Here is a 25,871-nt window from a genome sequence, read left to right as displayed (position 1 = left end):
TAGAGGCAATGGGATTTTTGTGGAAAGAGCAGAGCGTTCTGATGTCCTTATTGGCGTTTATCAGGAGAATTAGTAAATGTTTTGGGAGGTGGTAGTGTAGACTAATTCGGAAAAAAATTACATACATACTTTTTTTTGGTTACGGAGATACAGCCGTTAGAACGAAGCCCAAACAAAGTTGATTTCCATAAATTCCATCTCTGACAACATAACACTTCCGAATTGTAACAACAACACGACATGTAGTGCTCAGAGGTGGTCATTGTGTTCTTTTCTGATAGCAGCACCCTTCATAATCTGAACGATGAATTCATCTCTCATGTTTACTTGTTCTTTGTAAACTTAGTCCTACAAAAATCGGAAGGTTAGATGGCGAAATGTTACGTGATACCACGTACTAATACGTTTGTGACTATTACTGCGCCATCTATCACAAAGCGAAAAAAGTGGTCCAACTAAAACATTCATAATTCTTTACGTACTACACGAATATGTAATAAAAATGTGGTTTCCTATTTAAAAAGACGCAGTTGATATCCGCCAGACCTAGGGCAGCGCCATCTAGCGGGCCAACAATAGCGCCATCTGGTTTCCCCTTCAAACTAGACAAGTTTAGTTGTTTGTAATTTTTTCGTTTGACGCATATTTCGTGAGATATTTGGCCCGGTCACGATCAATGGACCAGCCTATATATATATATATATATATATATATATATATATATATATATGTGTGTGTGTGTGTGTCGCGAAAGTGGCGGTGACTATTTAGCTGACTTTTCATCAACGCCGCTATCATCGGCTATACCAATGTCTACCGCCGCAGAGTGAAGGGGCAGACAACCTGAAACCTATCCAGGTAGGTGGGCTGGTTGTATAATGAATAGTGAGAGGGAGCAACTCGCCCCGCCACTCTACATACGGGAGTACGTACGCAAATTTACACAAGATTCCAACATGTAAATCTTAAAGCGTGTGGTAATATTTTGACATAAAACATTACGTGAAAGAAAGTGTAATGTGAATTCTACAAAAGCGTAATCTAAGGAATGACCTAATGAACAATTTCTTATTGCACATTTCCGTAGGAAACAATGGACTATGAACGTGTTGAAGGCTATATAATTATTTTGAAAATGAGTTTACTTTCTGTTATGTAATGTTATTCTGTGAAACTGTTCAATGTGAAATAACTAAGCTACAGAAACAGCAAGCTGAAGGTTCTAGAGTAAATATAAAAACAGTTTACATGTAAAAATATTTACACAATTTGAACTGACATAGAAGTTCACTTTCGTACATACATGCGTCCTTTCTGGTAAAACCAAACATTCCAAATCGGGGTAATGGAAGTGTTCAAATTGTTAGCCTTCAGCAACAATACATTGCTGTTTACGATCGTGACAGGCCTTACAGCTCTCATTGAACTGTTCAGTGGGCTATCTGCGTATACAGTTCGAATTTCAATCGAAAAGGTGCTCAGGTTACATGGTTTGCGTGTTCCACTTTATCTTTCACTGTACCCCATGAGGAAAAACAGAGGAGCGTGAAGTGAGGAAAGGATACAGGTAACTCGACAGGTCCTCTAACTTGACTACTACGCTGGTACATTTTGATGCATGAATCGAAGGGAAAATGTAATCAGCAAGTTCTGTTGGTTATTTTTCTCTAGGGGCAGAAACTTCAGAATAGAAAGCCTCTGTCACACACCGTTCCATGGATCAAACATTTTGTTAATACTGCAATTATTCATTCTCATGCTACTGTCTCTCAATCGCAGCTACACTCTCAAGCTTCCAGTATCACTTAGTAACTTGTTTTGATCTTAACAAAGCAAGCATACACCCTATTGTCATCTTGACATTGCTCTCCAGCTAAACAATTAAGGGTGTCCCAATTCCCATGGAAGGTTTGAATCATGCGCCATTTGTGCGGCAAAGTGCTGATAGTATTAAAAGAGAAAAAGACAGCCGGAATACTGATTTAAATTCATCAACTGTGAAAAGATTAATAAAAAACTCAGGGAGACTGAGTGAATCAGTGATCTCGAACACTGTGGCCGTCCTTCAAGTCGTTCGGTACAAAAAACGGAAGCAGTCCGTGTGTGTTTTGTTCAGAGACCAAGAATACGAATTCGGCGCCGTAGTCAAGAGCTGGACATATGGCGTATTCTCACTTGAAACCTCATGCTAATAAAATTCAACTGACTCAAGAAATCGAGCCTAATGATTAAGCGTAGCGAACAGAGTTCGTTGAACGCATTGTAGAACAAAAAGTTGATGTTGATTTTTCAAACAAACTCATCTTCAGCGATATGGATTATTTTCATCTCGTTGGCTTGGTTCATGGATTAAATTGTCGCATTTAGGGTTTAGAAAATCCACGAATGAATCATGAAAAAACAAATGCATCCAAGACCAGTCACTGTTTGGTGCTGATTCTGGGCTTTAGGGATCAAAAATACGATTCGTCAGGCAATAACAGTTAATTGCTTTGCTCTGTAGTTACATGATGAGCCAGTTTTTGTGCCTAAATTGCAAGATATGGATCTAGACAACACGTGGCTTCAACGATTCGTGCCACATGCCGTACGTCCCGAGAAACAAATCACAGCACGAGTCATTATTTCCTGGCCGTGTAATCTCTGATTTTCGTGACCAGAATTCGCCACCCAGAGCATGCTGTGTAACGACGTTGGAATTTTTTCTTTAGGGTTTTTTGAAGTATAAGATTTACCCTAACAACATCACGACCAGGCACACCTTGAAGGAGGCAATTCATCGCTGTGTTAGCTAAATTCGGCCATATTCATGCAAAAAAGTCATGGGACATTTGAAGAAAAGCCTACGTATGTTCCAAGAAATTCGTGGATGCCATTTACCTGACATGCCACTCAGTACATATCCCTATACTCCATGCTTTATGAACCAATAAATAAAATTAATGATAATAGTTGGTTTTGTATCCAAACTATTTCTTGTGTGAATGTTTGGACGCGCGTGCGCTAACTGGGTTTCGCTAACAGATCGATGATACGACTGTCATCGGGAAAATCAATCCTTTTTTTTTTTTTTTTTTTTTTGGTCATCAGTCTACTGACTGGTTTGATGCGGCCCACCTGTGCTAATCTCTTCATCTCAGAGTAGCACTTGCAACCTATGTCCTCAATTATTTGCTTGACGTATTCCAATCTCTCTCTTCCTCTACAGTTTTTGCCCTCTACAACTCCCTCTAGTACCATGGAAGTCATTCCTTCTTGTCTTAGCAGATGTCCTATCATCCTGTCCCTTCTCCTTATCAGTGTTTTCCACATGTTCCTTTCCTCTCCGATTCTGCGTAGTACCTCCTCATTCCTTACCTTATCAGTCCACCTAATTTTCAACATTCGTCTATAGCACCACATATCAAATGCTTCGATTTCTTCTGTTCCGGTTTTCCCACAGTCCATGTTCCACTACCATACAATGCTGTACTCCAGCCGTACATCCTCAGAAATTTCTTCCTCAAATTAAGGCCGGTATTTGATATTAGTAGACTTCTCTTGGCCAGAAATGCCTTTTTTGCCATAGCGAGTCTGCTTTTGATGTCCTCCTTGCTCCGTCCGTCATTGGTTATTTCACTGCCTAGGTAGCAGAATTCCTTAACTTCACTGACTTCGTGACCATCAATGCTGATGTTAAGTTTCTCGCTGTTCTCATTTCTACTACTTCTCATTACCTTCGTCTTTCTCCGATTTACTCTCAAACCATACTGTGTACTCATTAAACTGTTCATTCCGTTCAGCAGATCATTTAATTCTTCTTCACTTTCACTCAGGATAGCAATGTCATCAGCGAATCGTATCATTGATATCCTTTCACCTTCTATTTTAATTCCACTCCTGAACCTTTCTTTTATTTCCATCATTGCTTCCTCGATGTACAGATTGAAGAGTAGGGGCGAAAGGCTACAGCCTTGTCTTACACCCTTCTTAATACCAGCACTTCGTTCTTGATCGTCCACTCTTATTATTCCCTCTTGGTTGTTGTACATACTGTATATGACCCGTCTCTCCCTATAGCTTACCCCTACTTTTTTCAGAATCTCGAACAGCTTGCACCATTTTATATTGTCGAACGCTTTTTCCAGGTCGACAAATCCTATGAAAGCACCTTGATTTTTCTTTAGCCTTGCTTCAATTATTAGTCGTAACGTCAGAATTGCCTCTCTCGTCCCTTTACTTTTCCTAAAGCCAAACTGATCGTCACCTAGTGCATTCTCAATTATACTTTTCCATTCTTCTGTATATAATTCTTGTAAGCAGCTTCGATGCATGAGATGTTAAGCTGATTGTGCGATAATTGTCGCACTTGTCAGCTCTTGCCGTCTTCGGAAATGTGTGGATGATGCTTTTCCGAAAGTCAGATGGTATGCCGCCAGACTCATATATTCTACACACCAACGTGAATAGTCGTTTTGTTGCCACTTCCCCCAATGATTTTAGAAATTCTGATGGAATGTTATCTATCCCTTCTGCCTTATTTGACCGTAAGTCCTCCGAAGCTCTTTTAAATTCCGATTCTAATACTAGATCTCCTATCTCTTCTAAATCGACACCTGTTTCTTCTTCTATCACATCAGACAAATCTTCACCCTCATAGAGGCTTTCAATATATTCTTTCCACCTATCTGCCCTCTCCTCTGCATTTAACAGTGGAATTCCCGTTGCACTCTTAATGTTACCACCGTTGCTTTTAATGTCACTAAAGGTTGTTTTGACTTTCCTGTATGCTGAGTCTGTCCTTCCGACAATCATATCTTTTTCGATGTCTTCACATTTTTCCTGCAGCCATTTCGTCTTAGCTTCCCTGCACTTCCTATTTATTTCATTCCTCAGCGACTTGTATTTCTGTATTCCTGATTTTCCCGGAACATGTTTGTACTTCCTTCTTTCATCAATCAACTGAAGTATTTCTTTTGTTAGCCATGGTTTCTTCGCAGCTACCTTCTTTGTACCTATGTTTTCATTCCCAACTTCTGTGATGGCCCTTTTTAGAGATGTCCATTTCTCTTCAACTGTGCTGCCTACTGCGCTATTCCTTGTTGCTGTATCTATAGCGTTAGAGAACTTCAAACGTATCTCGTCATTCCTTAGTACTTCCGTATCCCACTTCTTTGCGTATTGATTCTTCCTGACTAATGGCTTGAACTTCAGCCTACTTTTCATCACTACCATATTGTGATCTGAGTCTATATCTGCTCCTGGGTACGCCTTACAATCCAGTATGTGATTTCGGAATCTCTGTCTGACCATGATGTAATCTAATTGAAATCTTCCCGTATCTCCCGGCCTTTTCCAAGTATACCTCCTCCTCTCGTGATTCTTGAACAGGGTATTCGCTATTACTAGCTGAAACTTGATACAGAACTCAATTAGTCTTTCTCCTCTTTCATTCCTTGTCCCAATCCCATATTGTCGTAACCTTTTCTTCTACTCCTTCCCCTACAACTGCATTCCAATCGCTCATGACTATTAGATTTTCGTCCCCCTTTACATACTGCATTACCCTTTCAATATCCTCATACACTTTCTCTATCTGTTCATCTTCAGCTTGCGACGTCGGCATGTATACCTGAACTATCGTTGTCAGTGTTGGTATGCTGTCGATTCTGATTAGAACAACCCGGTCACTGAACTGTTCACAGTAACACACCCTCTGCCCTACCTTCCTATTCATAACGAATCCTACACCTGTTATACCATTTTCTGCTGCTGTTGATATTACCCGATACTCATCTGACCAGAAATCCTTGTCTTCCTTCCACTTCACTTCACTGACTCCTACTATATCTAGATTGAGCCTTTGCGTTTCCCTTTTCAGATTTTCCAGTTTCCCTACCACGTTCAAGCTTCTGACATTCCACGCCCCGACTCGTAGAACGTTATCCTTTCGTTGATTATTCAATCTTTTTCTCATGGTAACCTTCCCCTTGGCAGTCCCCTCCCGGAGATCCGAATGGGGGCTATTCCGGAATCTTTTGCCAATGGAGAGATCATCATGACAATTCTTCAATTACAGGCCACATGTCCTGTGGATACACGTTACGTGTCTTTAATGCAGTGGTTTCCATTGCCTTCTGCATCCTCATGTCGTTGAACATTGCTGATTCTTCCACCTTTAGGGGCAATTTCCCATCCCTAGGACAAGAGAGTGCCCTGAACCTCTATCCGCTCCTCCGCCCTCCTTATGGCAGTTCAAAGTGAGTATATGCAGAGCGAATCGTCCAAAAGTTGCACCGGAAATAATGCGGAAATGGGAACTGCTATTGATGTGCGATTTTCACAGAATGGATTGGTAGTCAGGGGCTCGTATTGTTAGCCAGTCGATAGATTGTATTAATACTTAGGAAGTGTTGTTTTTTGCAAACATGCAATATTTTAAATGGAACAATGTCTGTTGACACTAATAAACTAAATGTAGGGTAAATTAGAATAGCAGTGGTGTTTGTTATAGGATTCTAGTGCGAGTCGTTTACGAGATATCGTATTCTCAACAGTTTCCAAACCAATACTTGTACAATACCTGTGGTAACAAGCACTAACGAACAACACTAATGCATACGCTAGTTGTGTGCATTCTGACCAGGAACGAGACATGGAACCATCACAGGTCGTGTTCAAAATGACCACGGGCAGCTGCAATATACACTTCCAGTCAGCCATCGAACGACTGCCGCACACGTTCTAGGATTTCAGCGGAGATATCCGAGCAGGCTGCAGTAATACGTCGTTCCATATCATCGGGTGTGTCCTTGTAGACAGAGTCTTTCAGATTTCCCCACTGAAAAAGTCTAGAGGCGGCAAATTCGGGGAAAGGAAATAATTGGTGTTGACATGCTGAAGTACTTCATGCACTATAAGCTGGACAGCCACCATGTCGGTACCACAGGTTTCTCCTACTCTGCAGAGCAACGTATTATAGCATCCGTGGAAGATCGTCTGTTAGGAGGCTGCATTACTTGTTCCATCTATGAAAAGCGGGCCTATGAGCTGATTATTTGCTATCTGTCACCACGATTTTACACTTCACGGACGCTGACGTTCTACCTGACGAAACTACCGGACATTGTCAACAGACCAATAGTGCATGTTTCGTCTCTTTACCTGGTCGCGATTGGCAAACGTGGCTTCATCATTAAACAATATATATGATACATCTGGAATACCCTGCATTAATACTCGTCTACAGAAGTTAACACGATTCTCATAATCGTTTCCATGCAGCTCTTGATGGAGAGAGATGTGATAGGATGGTACCTATGTCGATGGAGATTACGAAGGACGCTTGCCTGACTCATGCCAATTCCTCGTGCGACTGCGCGGGTCCTATGGTGCTGATCAACTGCAACAGCAGCAAGAACATTAATTCCCCGTTCATTGCGTAACTTGTTCGATTTTGTTACGTTGTTTAGGTTGATAAATGGCTCTGAGTACTAACGGACTATACATCTCAGGTCATCAGTCCCCTGGAACTTAGAACTACTTAAATCTAACTAACCTAAGGACAGCACACACATCCATGTCCGAGGCAGGATTCGAGCCTGCGCCCTTAGCGGTCGCGCGGTTCCAGACTGAAGCGCCTAGAACCGCACGGCCACATTGGCCGGCGTTGTGTAGGTGTTACACCATCACTTTTGCGTAACTGCGTAACTGATTGAATAGGTTGATAAATACAAACATCAAAATGTTTTGCATTACCTCGGTTCAGAGAGTTCAGGAACCTGTAGAGAAAATTGGAATAGCGATCAACATAAACATTATTTCGCCCTTTTTATTGCTCATGAAAACTACACACTGCATGTTGTACCACCATACAGCGAGACCTTCAGAGGTGGTGGTGGTGCAGGCTGCTGTACACACCGGTACCTCTAACACCCGGTAGCACGTCCTCTCGCATTGATGCATGCCTGTATTCGTCGTGGCATACTACCCACGAGTTCATCAAGGCACTGTTGGTCCAGATTGTCCCACTCCTGAACGGCGATTCGGCGTACATCACTCAGAGTGGTTGGTGGGTCACGTCGTCCATAAACAGCACTTTCCAATCTGTCCCAGGCATGTTCGATAGTGTTCATATCTCTAGAACATGCTGGTCACTCTAGTCGAGCGATATTGTTATTCTGAAGGAAGTCATTCACAACTTGTGTACGGCGGGGGCGCGAATTGTCGTCAATGAAGACGAATGCCTCGCCAATATACTGCCGATGTGGTTGTACTATCGGTCGGAGGATAGCATTCACGTATCGTACAGCCGTTACGGCGCCTTCCATGACCACCAGCGGCGTACGTCTTCCTCACATAACGAAACCCCAAAACAGCAGAGAACCTTCACCTTGCTGCACTCGCTGGACAATGTGTCTAAGGCGTTCAGACTGAGCGGGTTGCCTCACACATCTCCGACGATTGTCTACTTGAAGGCTTATGCGACACTCATTGGTGTAGAGCATGCGATGAAAATCCTGTGCGGTCTATTCGGCATGTTGTTGGACCCATCTGTGCCGCGCTGCATGGTGTCGTGGTTGCAAAGATGGACGTCGCCATGGACGTCGGGAGTGGAGTTGCGCATCATGCATCCTACTGCGCAGTGTGTGATTCGTAACACGACGTCCTGCGGCTGCACGAAAAGCATTATTCGGCTTGGTGGCGTTGCTGTCAGGGTTCCTCCGAGCCATCCACTGCATTAGTAGCCCTTGGGCGGCCTGAGCGAATAATGTTATCGACAGTTCCTGTCTGTCTATATCTTCTCTATGTCCGAACAACATCGCTGGACACTTCCCTTGTTGAGAGCCCTTCTAGGTACAAAGTAACAATGCGAACGCTGTAGAACTGCGGTATTGACTGTCTAGACATGGTTGAATTACAGACAACACGAGCCGTGTACGTCCTTCCTGGTGAAATGACTGTATCTGTTTGGCTATCGGACCGCCTCCGTGTAATAGGCTCTGCTCATGCATGTTTGTTTACATCATATAATGGGTTTAGTAACATCTCTGAACAGGCCAAGGGACTGTGTCTGTAATACAGAATCCACAGTCGACGTCTCTCTTCAGGAGTTCTGGGAACTGGGGTGATGCAAAACTTTTTTTGATGTGTGTAATTGTATTGATGGTTGAGGTCTATTGGGATACCTTGCCACGTATACTGTACAAGAACGAACTGCATTCTTCCTACACTCTTCATACACCATGAGCATGTCCGCTTTTTCTGTATTAGTAAGTCCCACCGTCCACTCACGAGCTACTGCATGGAGTGTCTTACACTAAATGACTAGTAAGTCGCACACTGTAAGCAACCATACCTTGCAGCAATGAAAGTTGAATAGCACAAACAAATGTCGGTGTGAGGAATTTTCAAAACATGGCGATATTCGAACTAGATAATAATGGCATCCGTCCATCCTTGAGGGACGATGGTGTAGCATGCATGGTTCAGAGTCTGCAGCGTCTGCTGTGGCTAAAAAGTCCCACTCAAGAGTGGCAGTCCCTGCTGCAGTTTGGACATATGAAATTTGAGGGACTTCGAACAGAAGCCGCTCTGTCTCTTCGCTTTGTCCTCTTCCTGATTTGTTCCTGTGTGCGTTCGTTCTCTGAGAGCTTGACGCCGTTGCGCACAGTTACTCGCCACTTGACACGGTCATCTGCAATGCTTTCCCAGCGACTTGGATTGATTCTGGTCTTGGTCAGGTCTCTTTTGCAGACATCCTTGAAACGAAGATGCGGTAGTCCCACTGGCCTCACACCCTCCTGAAGTTCCCCGTAAAGCAGTTGTTTCGGTATCCGTTCAGTATCCATGCGCCTGACATGTCCCAACCATCTTTGACGTCGATGACTCAGAAGTGCAAAGAAGCTGGTTGTGCTTGCACGATGAAAGACTTCGTTGTTGGGTACTCTATCCCTCCAAGAGATCTTCCGGAGACAGCGGAGATGGAAGCTGTTGAGACAAGATTCAATCGTAGAAAGAGTTGTCCATGTCTCACAGCTGTAGAGAAGGGTGCTTATAACACAAGTGTTGTAGACTTTTAATTTAGTTTTTCTGGTAAGCAGTCTGTTGTTCCATACTCTGTTTTTCAATCTAGCCATGACAGATGATGCCTTCGCGATTCTGTTAGTAATTTCAGTGTCCATGGACAAGTTGCTACATATTGTAAATCCCATGTAGGTAAAGTCATCAACTACCTGGAAGGATTGCAACCCATGCTGATGGATGGAAGGTTGGTAGTGCTCTGTGCTATGATCTTAGTCTGATGAGTAGACCAAAGTTTTCACAGGCATTTGATAATTTGTTGATTATATACTGCAGCTCATCTTCTGTGTTCGCTACTAGAGCTGCATCGTCCGCGTATAACAATTCACGGGTAACAACGGTATTTACTTTGGTCTTGGCCTTGAGGCGAGCAATGTTGAAAAGATTTCCATCAGACCTCGTATGTAGGTACACTCCCTCCTCACAGTCTTCAAAGGCAAATCTGAGCAGAAGGGAAAAGAAAATCCCAAATAATGTAGGAGCTAACACACACCCCTGTTTCACACCGCTATTAACAGGGAATGGTTCTGACGTTTTACCGTTGAAGCAGATTGTTACTTGTGTTTTCTTATGGAAAGAGACAATTATCTGTAGTAGTTTACGTGGGCGTCCAATCTTCTGCAACAGTTTGGAAAGCCCATTTCTGCTCACTAAATCAAACGCTTTAACAAGGTCAATGAAAGCAATATAAAGTGGCCTCTGCTGCTCACGACATTTCTCTTGTAGCTGTCTTAAGGAGAAGATCATATCTACGGCTGATCGGCCGGGCCTGAAGCCACACTGAGTTTATGGATAGATTCTGGAAGCTAAGATTTGTAATCGCATTAGGATGACTCTTGCATAAGCTTCCCCGGCTACACTTAGTAATGAAATGCCTCGGTAATTGTTATAGTCCCTTCTGTTCCCTTTCTGTTTATATAGAGTAACTATCCTCGAATTTCGCATACTCATCAGGACATAACCTTCTTCCCAGCTGGTTGTGATAAGTGAAGATAAATGTTTGAGAAGAACAGACTTGTTATACTTAATAACCTCTGCAGGGATCCCATCTTCACCTGCGGCCTTTCTCTACTAAGTTCTTCCATAGTAGGCATTGCATCTAGTTCTTCCATAACTGGCATTTATTTGATGGCGTCACATGTATCCTTGCTAACTTCATTCTCGGCTGCATACAACTCGAGGTAGTGTTCAACCCAGCGTTCCATTTGTTTGCCTTCCTCAGTAATGACTTCACCCGTCTTGGACTTCAGAGGAGCTGTTTTTCTGACAGTTGGTCCAATTACTTTCTTAATACCATCGTACATTGCCTTAGCATCCCCAGAATCGGCCGCTTTCTGTATACCTGCACATAAATTCAGCTAATAGTTATTTGCGCATCGCCTGGATGTTTGCTGTGCCCTGTTCTTTGCTTTTCGTAGGTCATCTCGAGTTCTTTCATTTGGGTTTCTTTTGTAAGCAAGCAGGGCTTTCCGTTTAGCCTTAGTGGCTGGTTCCATTTCTTCCAAATTTTGCTCGTACCAGTCCTTATTTCTTTTTCCTTTTTTTCCATAGGCCAATACTGCTGAGTTGTAGATTGCAACCTAGAGTTTTGCCCATTTCTTATCAACATTCCTTTCTGTTTGCACGTTTCCTGGGAAAGCACTTTCAAAATTACTGGCAAAATCCTGCTTTCTTTGTGTGTCGTGAACATGATCTGTGTTGATACGGGGATGACCTCTCGGTTTAGCGTGGTGACATTTCGTAGGAGTGAGCCTCAATGTGCACGCCACCAGGGCGTGGTCAGAGTTGCAATCAGCACTATGATAACATCGTGTCAGTAGCACATTTTTGAGACCAGTACCCCTAGCTATGACTAAGTCAAGTTGATGCCAGTGATGAGAGCGCGGGTGTCTCCACCTTGTGCTGATCCTTAAACTGGAAATATGTGTTTGTAATACAGAGTCCATAAAAGCAGCAAACCTCAAGCAGTCTCTGGCCATTTTCATTCATTTTTCCCACCCCATGATGACCCAGGCAATTCGACCACATGTCATTATCGGATCCAACTCTAGCATTAAAGTCCCCTAGAATATACAGTGTCTCGGTGCTAGGTATCTTGGCTATTCTGTCGCTGAGTAAATTATGAAACATATCCTTCTCTTCCATGTGGGATGATAAGGTGGGAGCGTACACATTTAGGATGTTGACAGTGCCGCTTGAGGAGCATATTTTCAAAGCAATAATTCGTACTGTTCCTCCGGATGGTGGCACAGTACAGTCCAGGAGGTTGTTTTTAACAGCAAATCCTACGCCATGAGGTCTTGGCTCGTCTTGAAACTTCCCCTACCAGAAGAATGTGTTATTATCCTCCCTGATAGAGTCCGCGTCTGGAAGCCGCGTCTCCTGCAGTCCCGCGATGTCAACATTCAAACGATGGAGCTCTCTGTCAATTACGGCAGTCTTACGCATGAAATCAACCTCTTGGGCATCATCAATGTACCTTGGACACATGGTCCTAACATTCCCGGTGGCAATACGAAATAGTGATTTCATTATTATTTCATTTTTGTTGTTGGTAGGTGTACTATATCAACCCGCTTGTCAAAGATTACTTCTAAGCTCCACACACCCAGTGAAGCAGGCGGATAGTGGTGGGACAGCACCTTATTGGCTGGGGCTGCCCAGCTTGAGGCGGGCGGTAGCTGTCCAATGAGATGCAACGATCTCTCCCACCGTCGGAAGTCGCCCCTGGCACTCGAGTCTTACGCCAATCAGACAGAGCTTATAACCGGCAACTGTCTCTTCCCGTGTTGTGCCGAAATCCTTGGGCGTCGCTGAAGTGTCCTCTCCAGGATGCTACAAGCCTGAGCGATAAATATGAAGACACGTGTTGCCCAATCATCACGGTCTCCCTCTCGATTTAAATGATAATATCCAGAGGAAAGGGAAGCCAATACGTCTGGTATCACTTCGGTTGCAGGAGCTGCCGGAAGGGGACGTAGTACGCCTTCCAACCGCCTTTGGGGCCCCACTCCAGATTTTCTTTCAGGGTTTTCTCCCTTAGCCTTCATCCCTCCCGAGACCAACCACAAGGCAGTGGTGTGTTAAGGTAATTAGAGAAAGAAAAGGAATAGTAACTGAGGAGCGGGTAGGGAATAGGATATATCGGATATAGGCTATAAGACGGGCCTTTGTGGGGCACACTTTGTCTGGCTCCTCTGCAGAGACCTTCCCGGCTAGGTTGGAACTACTAGTAACTACGATACCGCCGATATACACTCCTGGAAATGGAAAAAAGAACACATTGACACCGGTGTGTCAGACCCACCATACTTGCTCCGGACACTGCGAGAGGGCTGTACAAGCAATGATCACACGCACGGCACAGCGGACACACCAGGAACCGCGGTGTTGGCCGTCGAATGGCGCTAGCTGCGCAGCATTTGTGCACCGCCGCCGTCAGTGTCAGCCAGTTTGCCGTGGCATACGGAGCTCCATCGCAGTCTTTAACACTGGTAGCATGCCGCGACAGCGTGGACGTGAACCGTATGTGCAGTTGACGGACTTTGAGCGAGGGCGTATAGTGGGCGTGCGGGAGGCCGGGTGGACGTACCGCCGAATTGCTCAACACGTGGGGCGTGAGGTCTCCACAGTACATCGATGTTGTCGCCAGTGGTCGGCGGAAGGTGCACGTGCCCGTCGACCTGGGACCGGACCGCAGCGACGCACGGATGCACGCCAAGACCGTAGGATCCTACGCAGTGCCGTAGGGGACCGCACCGCCACTTCCCAGCAAATTAGGGACACTGTTGCTCCTGGGGTATCGGCGAGGACCATTCGCAACCGTCTCCATGAAGCTGGGCTACGGTCCCGCACACCGTTAGGCCGTCTTCCGCTCACGCCCCAACATCGTGCAGCCCGCCTCCAGTGGTGTCGCGACAGGCGTGAATGGAGGGACGAATGGAGACGTGTCGTCTTCAGCGATGAGAGTCGCTTCTGCCTTGGTGCCAATGATGGTCGTATGCGTGTTTGGCGCCGTGCAGGTGAGCGCCACAATCAGGACTGCATACGACCGAGGCACACAGGGCCAACACCCGGCATCATGGTGTGGGGAGCGATCTCCTACACTGCCCGTACACCACTGGTGATCGTCGAGGGGACACTGAATAGTGCACGGTACATCCAAATCGTCATCGAACCCATCGTTCTACCATTCCTAGACCGGCAAGGGAACTTGCTGTTCCAACAGAACAATGCACGTCCGCATGTATCCCGTGCCACCCAACGTGCTCTAGAAGGTGTAAGTCAACTACCCTGGCCAGCAAGATCTCCGGATCTGTCCCCCATTGAGCATGTTTGGGACTGGATGAAGCGTCGTCTCACGCGGTCTGCACGTCCAGCACGAACGCTGGTCCAACTGAGGCGCCAGGTGGAAATTGCATGGCAAGCCGTTCCACAGGACTACATCCAGCATCTCTACGATCGTCTCCATGGGAGAATAGCAGCCTGCATTGCTGCGAAAGGTGGATATACACTGTACTAGTGCCGACATTGTGCATGCTCTGTTGCCTGTGTCTATGTGCCCGTGGTTCTGTCAGTGTGATCATGTGATGTATCTGACCCCAGGAATGTGTCAATAAAGTTTCCCCTTCCTGGGACAATGAATTCACGGTGTTCTTATTTCAATTTCCAGGAGTGTAGCTCTCAGCATCCTTGGAGCACAAAAACTCTCCTGCCCACACGGACTGTGCTACGATAAGGCGGTGCTTCTAACTTGATACCTAAAAAAATACCACTGACATTCTAATTAGCTTACATTTAGTCTGTTAATGCCAATATTCATTTTTACATTAAAAAAACATTATTTTGCACAATAATACACTCTCTGAATATTCTGACAATCCGTTAATTGGCTAACATTACGAGTCCTTGACTACCAAATCCATTCTGTGTAAACCTACATGACTGTCAATTTTCATTTCCGCAAGATTTGCTGTGAAAGCTCTAAGTGATTCGCCCTGTATTTCTAATGCATCCAGGAATGTTGACTGATAGCGGTGGTATAATTTTGTCATATAATCAATACGCCATTTGGAAGTTTTTATTTATTAGTAATTATAATTTTTTCTAAGTGCGTGTTTTCTGTTAGGTTACAGGTAGAAGCTTACCGACGACGGAGAGGTACATGGAATGCCCGATGGGTGGCGTCGTGCTGACCTGGCACTCGTAGACGCCCGAGTCGCGGATCTGCGGGTACCGGATCTGCAGCATCCAGTCCTCCGTCTGCGGGGAGTGCATCGCCTGGAAGCGCTGGTCGCTCGTGTAGGTGAAGCGGCCCACCGTCAGCAGGTGGATGTCCCGGTGCCGCACCCATGACACCTGCCGACAACGTGCTATGATCACTTGTAACTAGCTACAAACAATCTTCCAGCAATATGGACATCAGGCTGCAGAGGGACTCACAAAGTCTTGGTCACTCAGTTGGCGAAGCACTTTACGATGAAGCACTGAGACGTCCTGTAGTGCAAGCCCCGAGTCATCCCTTAGGCTACGGTCGTAACGGACGTACCTGGTGCCGAGTAACTGCACGCTTGCTGGGCATATTGGAGCATCGATGCCAGTCGCCAAAGGCGTATTGATTGCTCTCACTGCAGAAGTACCTGATCCAACGCTGACTCAGAAAACGCTTCTGGCAGGAAATATTTCTATGAAATATGAACTGTTGCGGTAACTACCATCATGCTGTATACGAAGTATTAATTTTGAGACAGCTGAACGAGGTGAATTCAACATGTTGTACAAACAACTGCGAGAGTTTCAAGACACATTTCCTGGTTATTTACGAATGTAAAACCGTTTGCCGGCCGGAGTGGCCGAGTGGTCCTAGGCGCATCAGTCTGGAACCACGCTACCGCCACGGTCGCAGGTTCGAATCTGCCTCGGGTATGTATGTGTGACGTCCTTAGGTTAGTTAGGTTTGATTAGTTCTCAGTTCTAGGCGACTAATGACCTCATAAGTTAAGCCACATAGTGCTCAGAGCCATTTGAACCTTTTTTGTGGAAGTGGGATCGTTCTGCAGCTTGTTCTATAACCGGCAGTCTGCAAGTTACAGAGTGTGTCGGTAATTCTCGTGTGCAGATCAAACCTACGGTAACAGATCTAGGAACCCCTCAAAATTACTTCCATGTCCTCCTCTCATCCGACTTGGGACGGATCCCAAACGCTCGAGCAGTGTTCAAGAATGGGTCACATGAATTTTCTGTATGCGGTATCCTTTATAGCAAGGGAAGGCGAATCATCGACTTCGGTTTAGGACGATTCGCCTTCGCTTGCTGCTCAGTGTATCAGTTAGATCGATTATGTGTATAGTGCAGCTGGGCTGTGAATGACGGTGCCAAATTACAGTCTTACGTTGGGTTATGATAATACAAAGAAAGAATTAGAGTTCGCCAACTGTCTCTTGTTCACCGTTCGGTCAGTCTGCGAAGTACATAATTTTGCTCTGAGTCCCACGTGCATTACGCACGAACAATGCCCAGTGCACAAAACAATGGAGCCATTGTTACAGAGAGCCTCCCCAGTATATGGTCGGGCTTCATCTATTAGTGCCAGCACCAAGACTGATCTCATAAACCCACTGTTTGTAGTCAATAAAGTTCAATAGTATTTATATAAAGTGCGCGTTGGGGTTACTGACTAAAACTCCAACACACTTACACGAGATGTTTCCCTTAATAAACAGGTTTATTTTTTATCTTTGACACGAAATGGTACTGTATCAATAAAATCAGATTTAGACACCAAGGGCTTAACTTCTGAAATAGTGATCGTAAACGCACAGTTAGTGGTCCGAATACATCACAAAAGGAAGGTCGATATTATGAAACTATTTATACGACCGAAACACAAGCCCACTGGCTTACTTATCATTAAATCACTAGTTAACTGTGTCAAACACCACAAAATAAAATCCAAGTACGCGAGTGTACTTCAACACGAAACTAGTTCAGCTTCTTCTCACGAAGAAAATATCAAAGTTCACTCGACGAATCTCGGCAAAAAGTTTCGGAAGTTCAGGTCACTGTCTTAGTATATCGACAGAAACAGTGAAGTTCACGAAAAGTGTTCCAAGTCCGAACTACCTCGAAAATATCCTAAGTCTTGAAATAAACTCGGCAAATTTCTACAAGTTCAGCGTACAGGTGGTGAGTATCGCTAAAAAATTCCGCGTCCGCGAACGCTCGTCGACAAGCAAAATACTCTAAGTCGAGACCATGAAGCTTGACGAAAACCTACAAGTCCAAAACTCAATAATTAAAAAAAAAATTTCGCCATCCTCGCACTGCCTCAACTAGACCTGAGATAACACTCTCCCGATTCAAGATGGCTGTCTCCTATTTAAACCCTACTAAGTGAGCTAAGTATGACATTTAATGTAGTTTACATACAAAAATCACAATTTTCAACATTTTGTGCACCTATTATAAATGAATTTAAAGTAAATTTTCTTATATTTTCACTAATGAACATGATTTCCATCTCCAATAGCTTACTCATAATTCATATTTTTAGGTAGACTATTATCCATTTTTCCAGTTTCTCCATATTAAATGAATATAAATAAACATGTTGCAATCTTCTAATATTCCTTACTTATCTCTAAATTAGGGTACTGTCGCTGTTTTTATTTATTTAATTTTTATTTAGTAAGAAAACACGCTTTTGCCCTTAAATCAAAAATTGGGCATCATAATTAAACTTCTCTTACGATGACCTGACTGCGAGGCACTTCTACTGATATATTTTTTGTTGCAGTTGCATAAATCATTACTGAGGTATAATTGTCCGAATTTCGTACAATATAATAATTATTCAAACCTGAATACTTTGAGAGTATTTCTGATAATAGTGACTCGTCTTGACATTCTCCATCATCAGAATTTTCCCTTTAAAATGAGCACACTAGTTCCTGTGTACCATCACTGGTTCTATATTTGTTAAGCTTTGTGATGTTATTCTACATGGCCGAGCGGCTCTAGGCGCTTCAGACCGCTCCTTCGCTACTGCTACGGTCACAGGTTCGAATCCTGCCTGAGGATTGGATGTGTGTGATGTCCTTAGGGTAGTTAGGTTTAGGTAGTTCCAGGTCTAGGGGACTGATGACCTCAGATGCTAAGTCCCATAGTGCTTAGAGCCGTTTGAACCATATGAACCATTTGTTGTTCTACATGGCAGCAAGCGTGCACTGAGCCATCGAATTTCCTCCACTACCGAGTTGTAACGGCCGGAATTTCCTCAAGCTGCCAACGGCTCTGTCATAGCGTTCCGCCGTCCCGCGTGGTCGCTTCGACATTGGTCTGTCAGGCAGTCGGCAGTTCACTATAGGTTACCCTGTACGTCACAGACGGTACATACCGTTCTATAGCGGGACAGCTCGTCGCCAAATGGGCTGTACGATGACAATAGAAAACAAGAGTGGTCCCATCACAATTTCCTGGGGCACTCCTGACGATATATTTCTACCCGATGAACACTCACTGTCGAAGACAACGTAGCCGGCCGGAGTGGCCGTGCGTTTCTGGGCGCTACAGTCTGGAGCCGAGCGACCGCTACGGTCGCAGGTTCGAATCCTGCCTCGGGAATGGATGTGTGTGATGTCCTTAGGTTGGTTAGGTTTAATTAGTTCTAAGTTCTAGGCGACTGATGACCTCAGAAGTTAAGTCGCATGGTGCTCAGAGCCATTTGAACCATTTTGAAGACAACGTACTAAGTCCTGTTACTTAGGTAGTTTTAGAGTCACTTACATATCTGAGAACCTACTCGGATTTTCGATAATAATCTGCAGTGTGGCGCTATGTCAAACGCTTCATGTTTGAGAATATGTTGTTTGACACTGCTGAATCAAGGAAAATCACTTATCAAGAGGCATTATATTATGTTGATAGGGGACTTGGTTTTTTTGTCACTTTTGTCTCAAAGCGCACCTTTTCTACGTATTTTCAGTGGTGTGGTTTTTCTTAGGATTATAGTTCTGCTACTCTTCATGTAACAATGTAGCAGCCGGCCACTGTGGCCCAGTGGATTTAGGCGCTTCAGTGCGGAACTACGCTGCTGCTTCGGTCGCAGGTTCGAATGCTACCTCGGGCATGGATGTGTGTGATGTTCTTAGGTTCGTTAGGTTGAAGTAGTTCTAAGTCTAGTGGACTGATGACCTCAGATGTTAAGTCCCATAGTGCTTAGAATGGTTCAAATGGCTCTGAGCACTATGGGACTTAACATCTATGGTCATCAGTCCCCTAGAACTTAGAACTACTTAAACCTAACTAACCTAAGGACATCACACACATCCATGCCCGAGGCAGGATTCGAACCAGCGACCGTAGCAGTCGAGCGGTTCCGGACTGAGCGCCTAGAACCGCTAGACCACCGCGACCAGCCATAGTGCTTAGAGGCATTTGAACCATTTTGAACAATGTAGCAACTTTGCTGTACCCTGACCTGTCCAATCGTGTCATCAATTATTAATCTGTCTTTTGTATTTAAAACCAGTTTCTTTATTTTCTTTTCATGTTGGATTCAAAAGCTGAGATGAAACGAAATGAAATGAAATGAAGAAATGGGGTTATTGGTCGAAATACCCGGTCAGCGGTTGTTACACCGTCTGATGAAAGTGTTAGTATGTAATGACACTTCAGAGATTTTCTTGTCAATGAAGATTAGATGAAATGATGAGGACAACACGAACGCACAGTTCCCGACCGAACGAAATCGCCGACACGCCAGGCACTCGGACCTGTGACGTCACGATCTATACGCGATGACGCTGACCAAGAGATCACGAGCTAAATGAATGGGTACGATTTAGGCTGATGAGTTTTAGTATGTATTGTGTATAAAGTATTACATATCTATAATTTTAGACTACAATGACTGGAAACTGGAAGGCAGTTCTTCTTGCAAGCTTCTACTTCTTCACAAACTTCTCAGCTGAATTGTGAAGAAAGCCCTCTTACCAGTAATCTGTTTTAGTTCCATAATATTACTAAACAGTAACCCTTCAAATTTTGCACTTTCATATCGCAAACAGGACCATGAAATACCCATTAAGACAAAGAAACAACGCACCATGAAGGAATTATCCGAATGGGACGGTGATCGGTCGATATGATATAAATGTACAGACAAATAAATGATTTCAGTTCCAGAAAAACTGGACGATTTATTCCAGAGAACGAGCTACACAAATTTGAAAAGTCAGTAATGCGTTGTTCCACCTGTGGCCCTAATGTAAGCAGTTTTTCGGCTTCGCATTGACTGATAGAGTTGTTGGATGTCCTCCTGAGACATATCGTGCCAGATTTTGCCCAGTTGGCGATTTATATCGTGAAAAGCCCGAGGAGGTTGGAAGGCCCTGTTCTCGATTGGAAGAGATCCGGTGACCTCACTGGCCAAGGCAGGGTTTGGCAAACACGAAGAAAAGCAGTAGAAACTTTCGCCGTGCGATCTGGCTTGATGTTGCTGAGATGAAAGCCCAGTTTGGATTGCCATCAAGGCAAAAAATATGGGGCGTAGGATATCGTCATCATACCGCTTTCTATAAGGACGTCTCGGATGTCACACAAAGGGGTCGTGCCATGAAATGGAATGGCGCTCCAGAGCACCACTCTTTGCTGTAGAGATGTTCGTGGAGTCTCCACACAAATCTTCGGTGGTCATCGGGGCTCAGTTCGAAGCGGAAATCTTCAATGACGGCAAGTCTACTCCAGTAAATGAGAATCGAAGACGAAGACGTGCCTAGTTATGATTATTAAATGTGATCGAAACTCGCTATGAAACGTGGCTATTTGCTACTGACACGTTAATATATCAAGCGGAATGCCTTTTCGTATCTGTGACTGCTAAGTCAGTGGCTCCACCTAGGAATCGATGGATACAAAATTTAACGGTACTTGCCGCTCATCAGAGATATAAGACTACACCAAAAAACTGGGCTGCGAGAGGCCTGCAAGTTGCGTGACGCGCAGACTTTGTGCAATCGAACATGAGTAAAAACGAGTAATATAAGGAAATTTCTATTGTGAACGCTTGAGAAATAAGTAGTCGACGTTATTAGTTATCCAATGTGATTTCTGATTGTTTTCATTGTTAAGCTCCGCCTTTGTGCGATTTTATGTCAAGTGAACTTAAAGAGCACGCGATCGCGTAATCTCGTTGGTGCCAGTAGGCAGATTGTAAAGAGAAGTTAAAAGGTACGTTTTCAAATGCTTTGTTGTTTCAGCCATATCGTACTGATAATGATACGTGCCGCGATTTTTGGACTATACGGAACGACGTTTCAGGGAGGTCTAGTAGAACTTGCATAAACGGTCATACTTCTGATTTCTGGAATAATAACTGCTAATAACTGACATTAGGATAACTAACACCGACGTTACATTGATGTTTCCGTTACTGCACACGAACGGACTCCATACGATTTAGATAAATACAGATTTGCTTTCTACGAGAAGCTCAAGACGTAGGATATGATGTTTGATCAATTTTAAAACATCTATTTGCACACATACTTGGCAGTCACAGTTAGTCAGCTAGGCTGGGCAGTAGTAAAATGGATTTCAAAATATTCTGCTTGTTCTAATAAATTTTTGAAAAATTCGACTAACAGTGGAATCTCTCGTGACTACTTCTTCTCCAGATACTTTTGATGAAAAGACTGTAGGGACAACGGAAGAAGCAAGTAGTTTTCGAGGACTTATAACGTTTCCCATTTAATAGATTTCGTAGCTAAGTAAATAGTAACGATTCTTAGAAAAAGTTAGAGATAAGGCTTCGGTGATTTACGATTTACCAGTTTAACAAAATACATAATCCGAAATAACCCAAAACTATGCTCTCGTGTGTTAGCACATTTTTCGCTGACTCTTCGAATCGTTGTCCAAAGCACTTGTCAGAAGCGTCGATCACAACTATCATCACTAGTGACTGATGTAAACATGTTATCGTCTGCTCAGACATGAGTGTTGACCTAGAGACTAACAGTATGAGCCAAGTGTCCTATGTAAATGTATATACCACATTTCAATGTAAATTATACTATTACACCGAGATGACAGAAGTCATGGGATAGCGATATGTACGTATACCGATGGCGGCAGTATCGCGTACACAAGGTATAGAAGGGCAGTGCACTGGTGGAGTTGTTATTTGTAATCAGATAATTCATGTGATAAAACTTTTGATGTGATTATAGCCGCACGATCTGAATTAACAGACTTTGAACACGAAATGGTAGTTGGAGCTAGATGCGTGGATATTCCATTACGTAAATCGTTAGGGAATTCAGTATTCCGAGATCCACAGTGTCAAGAGTGTGCTGATAATACCAAATTTCAGGCATTACCTCTCACCACGGAGAACGCAGAGGCCGACGGCCTTAACTTAACGACAGAGTGCTAATAGGCAAGCAACTCTTCGTGAATAACTGTAGAAATTAATGTGGAAGTACAATGGACAAATACGTTGGGACAATGCGAGAAATTTGGTGTTAATGGGCTATGGCAGCAGATTCGAATGTTTTACTAACAGCACGATATTGCCTGCAGCGCCTCTTCTGGGCTCGTGACCATAGCGATTGGGCTCGACGATTGGAAAACCGGAGCTTCGTTAGGTGAATATCGATTTCTGTTGGTACGAGCTGATGGTAGAATGCTAGTGTGGTGCAGACCCCACGAAGTCATGGACTCGTGTTGTCAACAAGGCACTGAGCAAGCTGGTGGTGACTCCATAACGGTGTGGGCTGTGTTTACAGAGGCTGAACCCATCAGTGGGTGGAAATGTTTACGTCTCGCGTTTTGGAGACGATTTTCAGCCAATAACATACTTCGAAACTTCCTGGCATATTAAAACTGTGTGGTGGACGGAGTCCCGAACTCGGGACCTTTGCCTTTTGCGGGCAAGTGCTCTACCATCTGAGCTATCCAAGCACGACTCACGCCCCGTCCTCAAACCTTTACTTCTGCCAGTACCTCGTCTCCTACCTTCCAAACTTTATAGAAGCTCTCCTGCGAACCTTGCAGTACTAGCACTCCTGAAAGAAAGATATTGCGGAGACATGGCTTAGCCACAGCCTGGGGGATGTTTCCAGAATGAGATTTTCACTCTGCAGCTGAGTGTGCGCTGATATGAAACTTATTGGCTGTTTAAAACTGTGTGCCGGACCCAGAGCCGAACTCGGGACCTTTGCCTTTCGCGGGCAAATGTTCCACCAGCTGAGCTACCCAAGCACGACTCACGCCCCGTCCTCATAGCTTCACTTCTGCCAGCACCTCGTCTCCTACCTTCCAAACTTTACAGAAGCTCTCCTGCGAACCTTGCGGAACTAGCACTCCTGAAAGAAAGGATATTGCGGAGACATGGCTTAGCCACAGCCAGGGGGGATGTTTCCAGAATGAGATTTTCATAAGTCAAAGGTCCCGAGTTCGAGTCTCGGTCCGGCACACAGTTTAATCTGCCAGGAAGTTTCATATCAGTGCACACTCCGCTGCAGAGTGAAAATCTCAATCTGGAATAATATACTTCACTTTTACCCAATCAGCGATGGGATGTTTATGGATGACAATGTGCCATGTCACTGGACTAGAATTGTGTGAGATTGGTTTGAAGAACATTCTGGACAAATCGAGCGAATGTTTTGGCCACCCACATCGCCCGACTTGAATCTCATCGAACATTTATGGGACGTAATCGAGAAGTCAGTTCGTGCAGAAAATCTTGCAGCTTGAACATTTTCGCAGTTATAGACGGCTATACTGTGAGTATTGCTAAGTCTTTCTGGAGGGGTTTCCAATGACCTGTGAGGTCCATGATTCGTTGAACTGCGGCACTACGCAGCGCGAAAGGGGGTTCGACACGATGTTACGAGGTATCCCATGACTTACGTCTCCCTATGTACAATGTATCGTGTTGGCTCAGGTACTATTAACACCACCAGGAACTGACAACAGCCCGCTTTCCCGTCAGTCGAGGTTTGGATTGAGGCTCACCGTGCGGTCGCCGAGGTTGCGCACTCGGCAGTTGAGCAGTGCCGTCCTGCCGACGAGAGCGGTGACGTTCCGGGACGCCGAGACATCGAAGTAGGGACCGCCGAGTCCCGAGCCGCCCACCGACACGGCGTAGTCCTCGTCCGGCTCCTCCGTGGCGCCCTCATCAGTCCTCAGCGGGCCTGCACAGGTAACACGCTGATCAACTTCTACTGTCACCAGCAACGACTCACAATATTACTTTCATGAGTGAACAGGGATATAAGTAACACACTTATCTCATTTAGGCTGTAATGAACAAGGAGAAAATGGGTACTGTTGTAATTATTGATATCGGCCTAAAGAGTATTCCCTGCAGCTTTGGGATTGCAGCCAGATGACGTCGATTTCTTGCCACGATATTTCGGATGACAATCACTCAGCCATCGAGATTGCTTGTTCGCATCGCTAACTTCATAACCAAAAATTGGCGCGAATGCGTAAAGGCAGTCGCTACGTGAGCGACCTCTGTTGAGTGTCGCGCCCACTTCGAATATTGCTCCATCTATGGGGCACAGATCAGTTTGGATCCCGTAGAAATGTTGGAACACGTGAGGCAATACTGACCCTACGAGTTACCTTAGAAGAAAGATTAAGGAAAGGCAAACCTACGTTTCTAGCATTTGTAGACTTAGAGAAAGCTTTTGACAATGTTGACTGGAATACTCTCTTTTAAATTCTGAAGGTGGCAGGGGTAAAATATAGGGAGCGAAAGGCTATTTACAATTTGTACAGAAACCAGACGGCAGTTATAAGAGTCGAGAGACATGAAAGGGAAGCAGTGGTTGGGAAGGGAGTGTGACAGCGTTGTAGCCTCTCCCCGATGCTATTCAATCTGTACATTGAGCAAGCAGTAAAGGAAACAAAAGAAAAGTTCGGAGTAGGTATTAAAATCCATGGAGAAGAAATAAAAACTTTGAGGTTCGCCGATGACATTGTAATTCTGTCAGAGACAGCAAAGGACTTGGAAGAGCAGTTGAACGGAATGGATAGTGTCTTGAAAGGAGGATATAAGATGAACATCAACAAAAGCAAAACAAGGATTATGGAATGTAGTCGATTTAAGTCGGGTGATGCTGTGGGCATTAGATTAGGAAATGAGACACTTAAAGTAGTAAAGGAGTTTCGCTATTTGGGGAGCAAAATAACTGATGATGGTCGAAGTAGAGAGGATATAAAATGTAGACTGGCAATGGCAAGGAAAGCGTTTCTGAAGAAGAGAAAGTATTTGTGTGGAGTGTAGCGATGTATGGAAGGGAAACATGGACGATAAATAGTTTAGACAAGAAGATAACAGAAGCTTTCGAAATGTGGTGCTACAGAAGAATGCTGAAGATTACGTGGGTAGATCACATAACTAATGAGGAGGTATTGAATAGAATTGTGGAGAAGATAAATTTGTGGCACAACTTGACTAGAAGAAGGGATCGATTGGTAGGGAATATTCTGAGGCATCAAGGGATCACCAGTTTAGTATTGGACGGCAGAGTGGAGGGTAAAAATCGTAGAGGGAGACCAAGAGATGGATACACTAAACAGATTCAGAAGGATGTAGGTTGCAGTAGGTACTCGGAGATGAAGAAGCTTGCGCAGGATAGAGTAGCATGGAGAGCTGCATCAAACCAGTCTCAGGACTGAAGACCACAACAACAGCAACAACATGGGGCGCAGACGCATGCCTAATGGTGGTATTACATGAGCGCTCTCTGTCGGAATCCGGCCTGACAAAGCCAAAATTCAGATGTCAGCCT

At 44.4% G+C, this 25,871-nt stretch overlaps 1 protein-coding gene across 2 annotated transcripts in view; it reads right to left on the bottom strand.

Annotated features, from left to right (window-relative positions):
* The window catches only part of LOC124612929 (zwei Ig domain protein zig-8-like), a 206,583-nt gene that overhangs the window by 39,356 nt on the left and 141,356 nt on the right, over positions 1-25,871 (bottom strand). For both annotated transcript variants that reach the window (XM_047141427.1, XM_047141428.1), the window contains exons 2-3: positions 24,085-24,263; positions 15,210-15,420 (exon numbers count right to left, since the gene is read on the bottom strand). In XM_047141427.1, coding sequence (XP_046997383.1) covers positions 15,210-15,420; positions 24,085-24,263 — 390 coding nt within the window. The remainder of the gene's footprint in view (positions 1-15,209; positions 15,421-24,084; positions 24,264-25,871) is intronic.

The sequence above is a fragment of the Schistocerca americana genome, chromosome 4 (genome assembly GCF_021461395.2).
Source record: "Schistocerca americana isolate TAMUIC-IGC-003095 chromosome 4, iqSchAmer2.1, whole genome shotgun sequence".
Taxonomy (NCBI): domain Eukaryota; kingdom Metazoa; phylum Arthropoda; class Insecta; order Orthoptera; family Acrididae; genus Schistocerca; species Schistocerca americana.
Note: the sequence above shows the minus strand (reverse complement) of the source record. Positions and strands in the feature narration are given on the sequence as shown.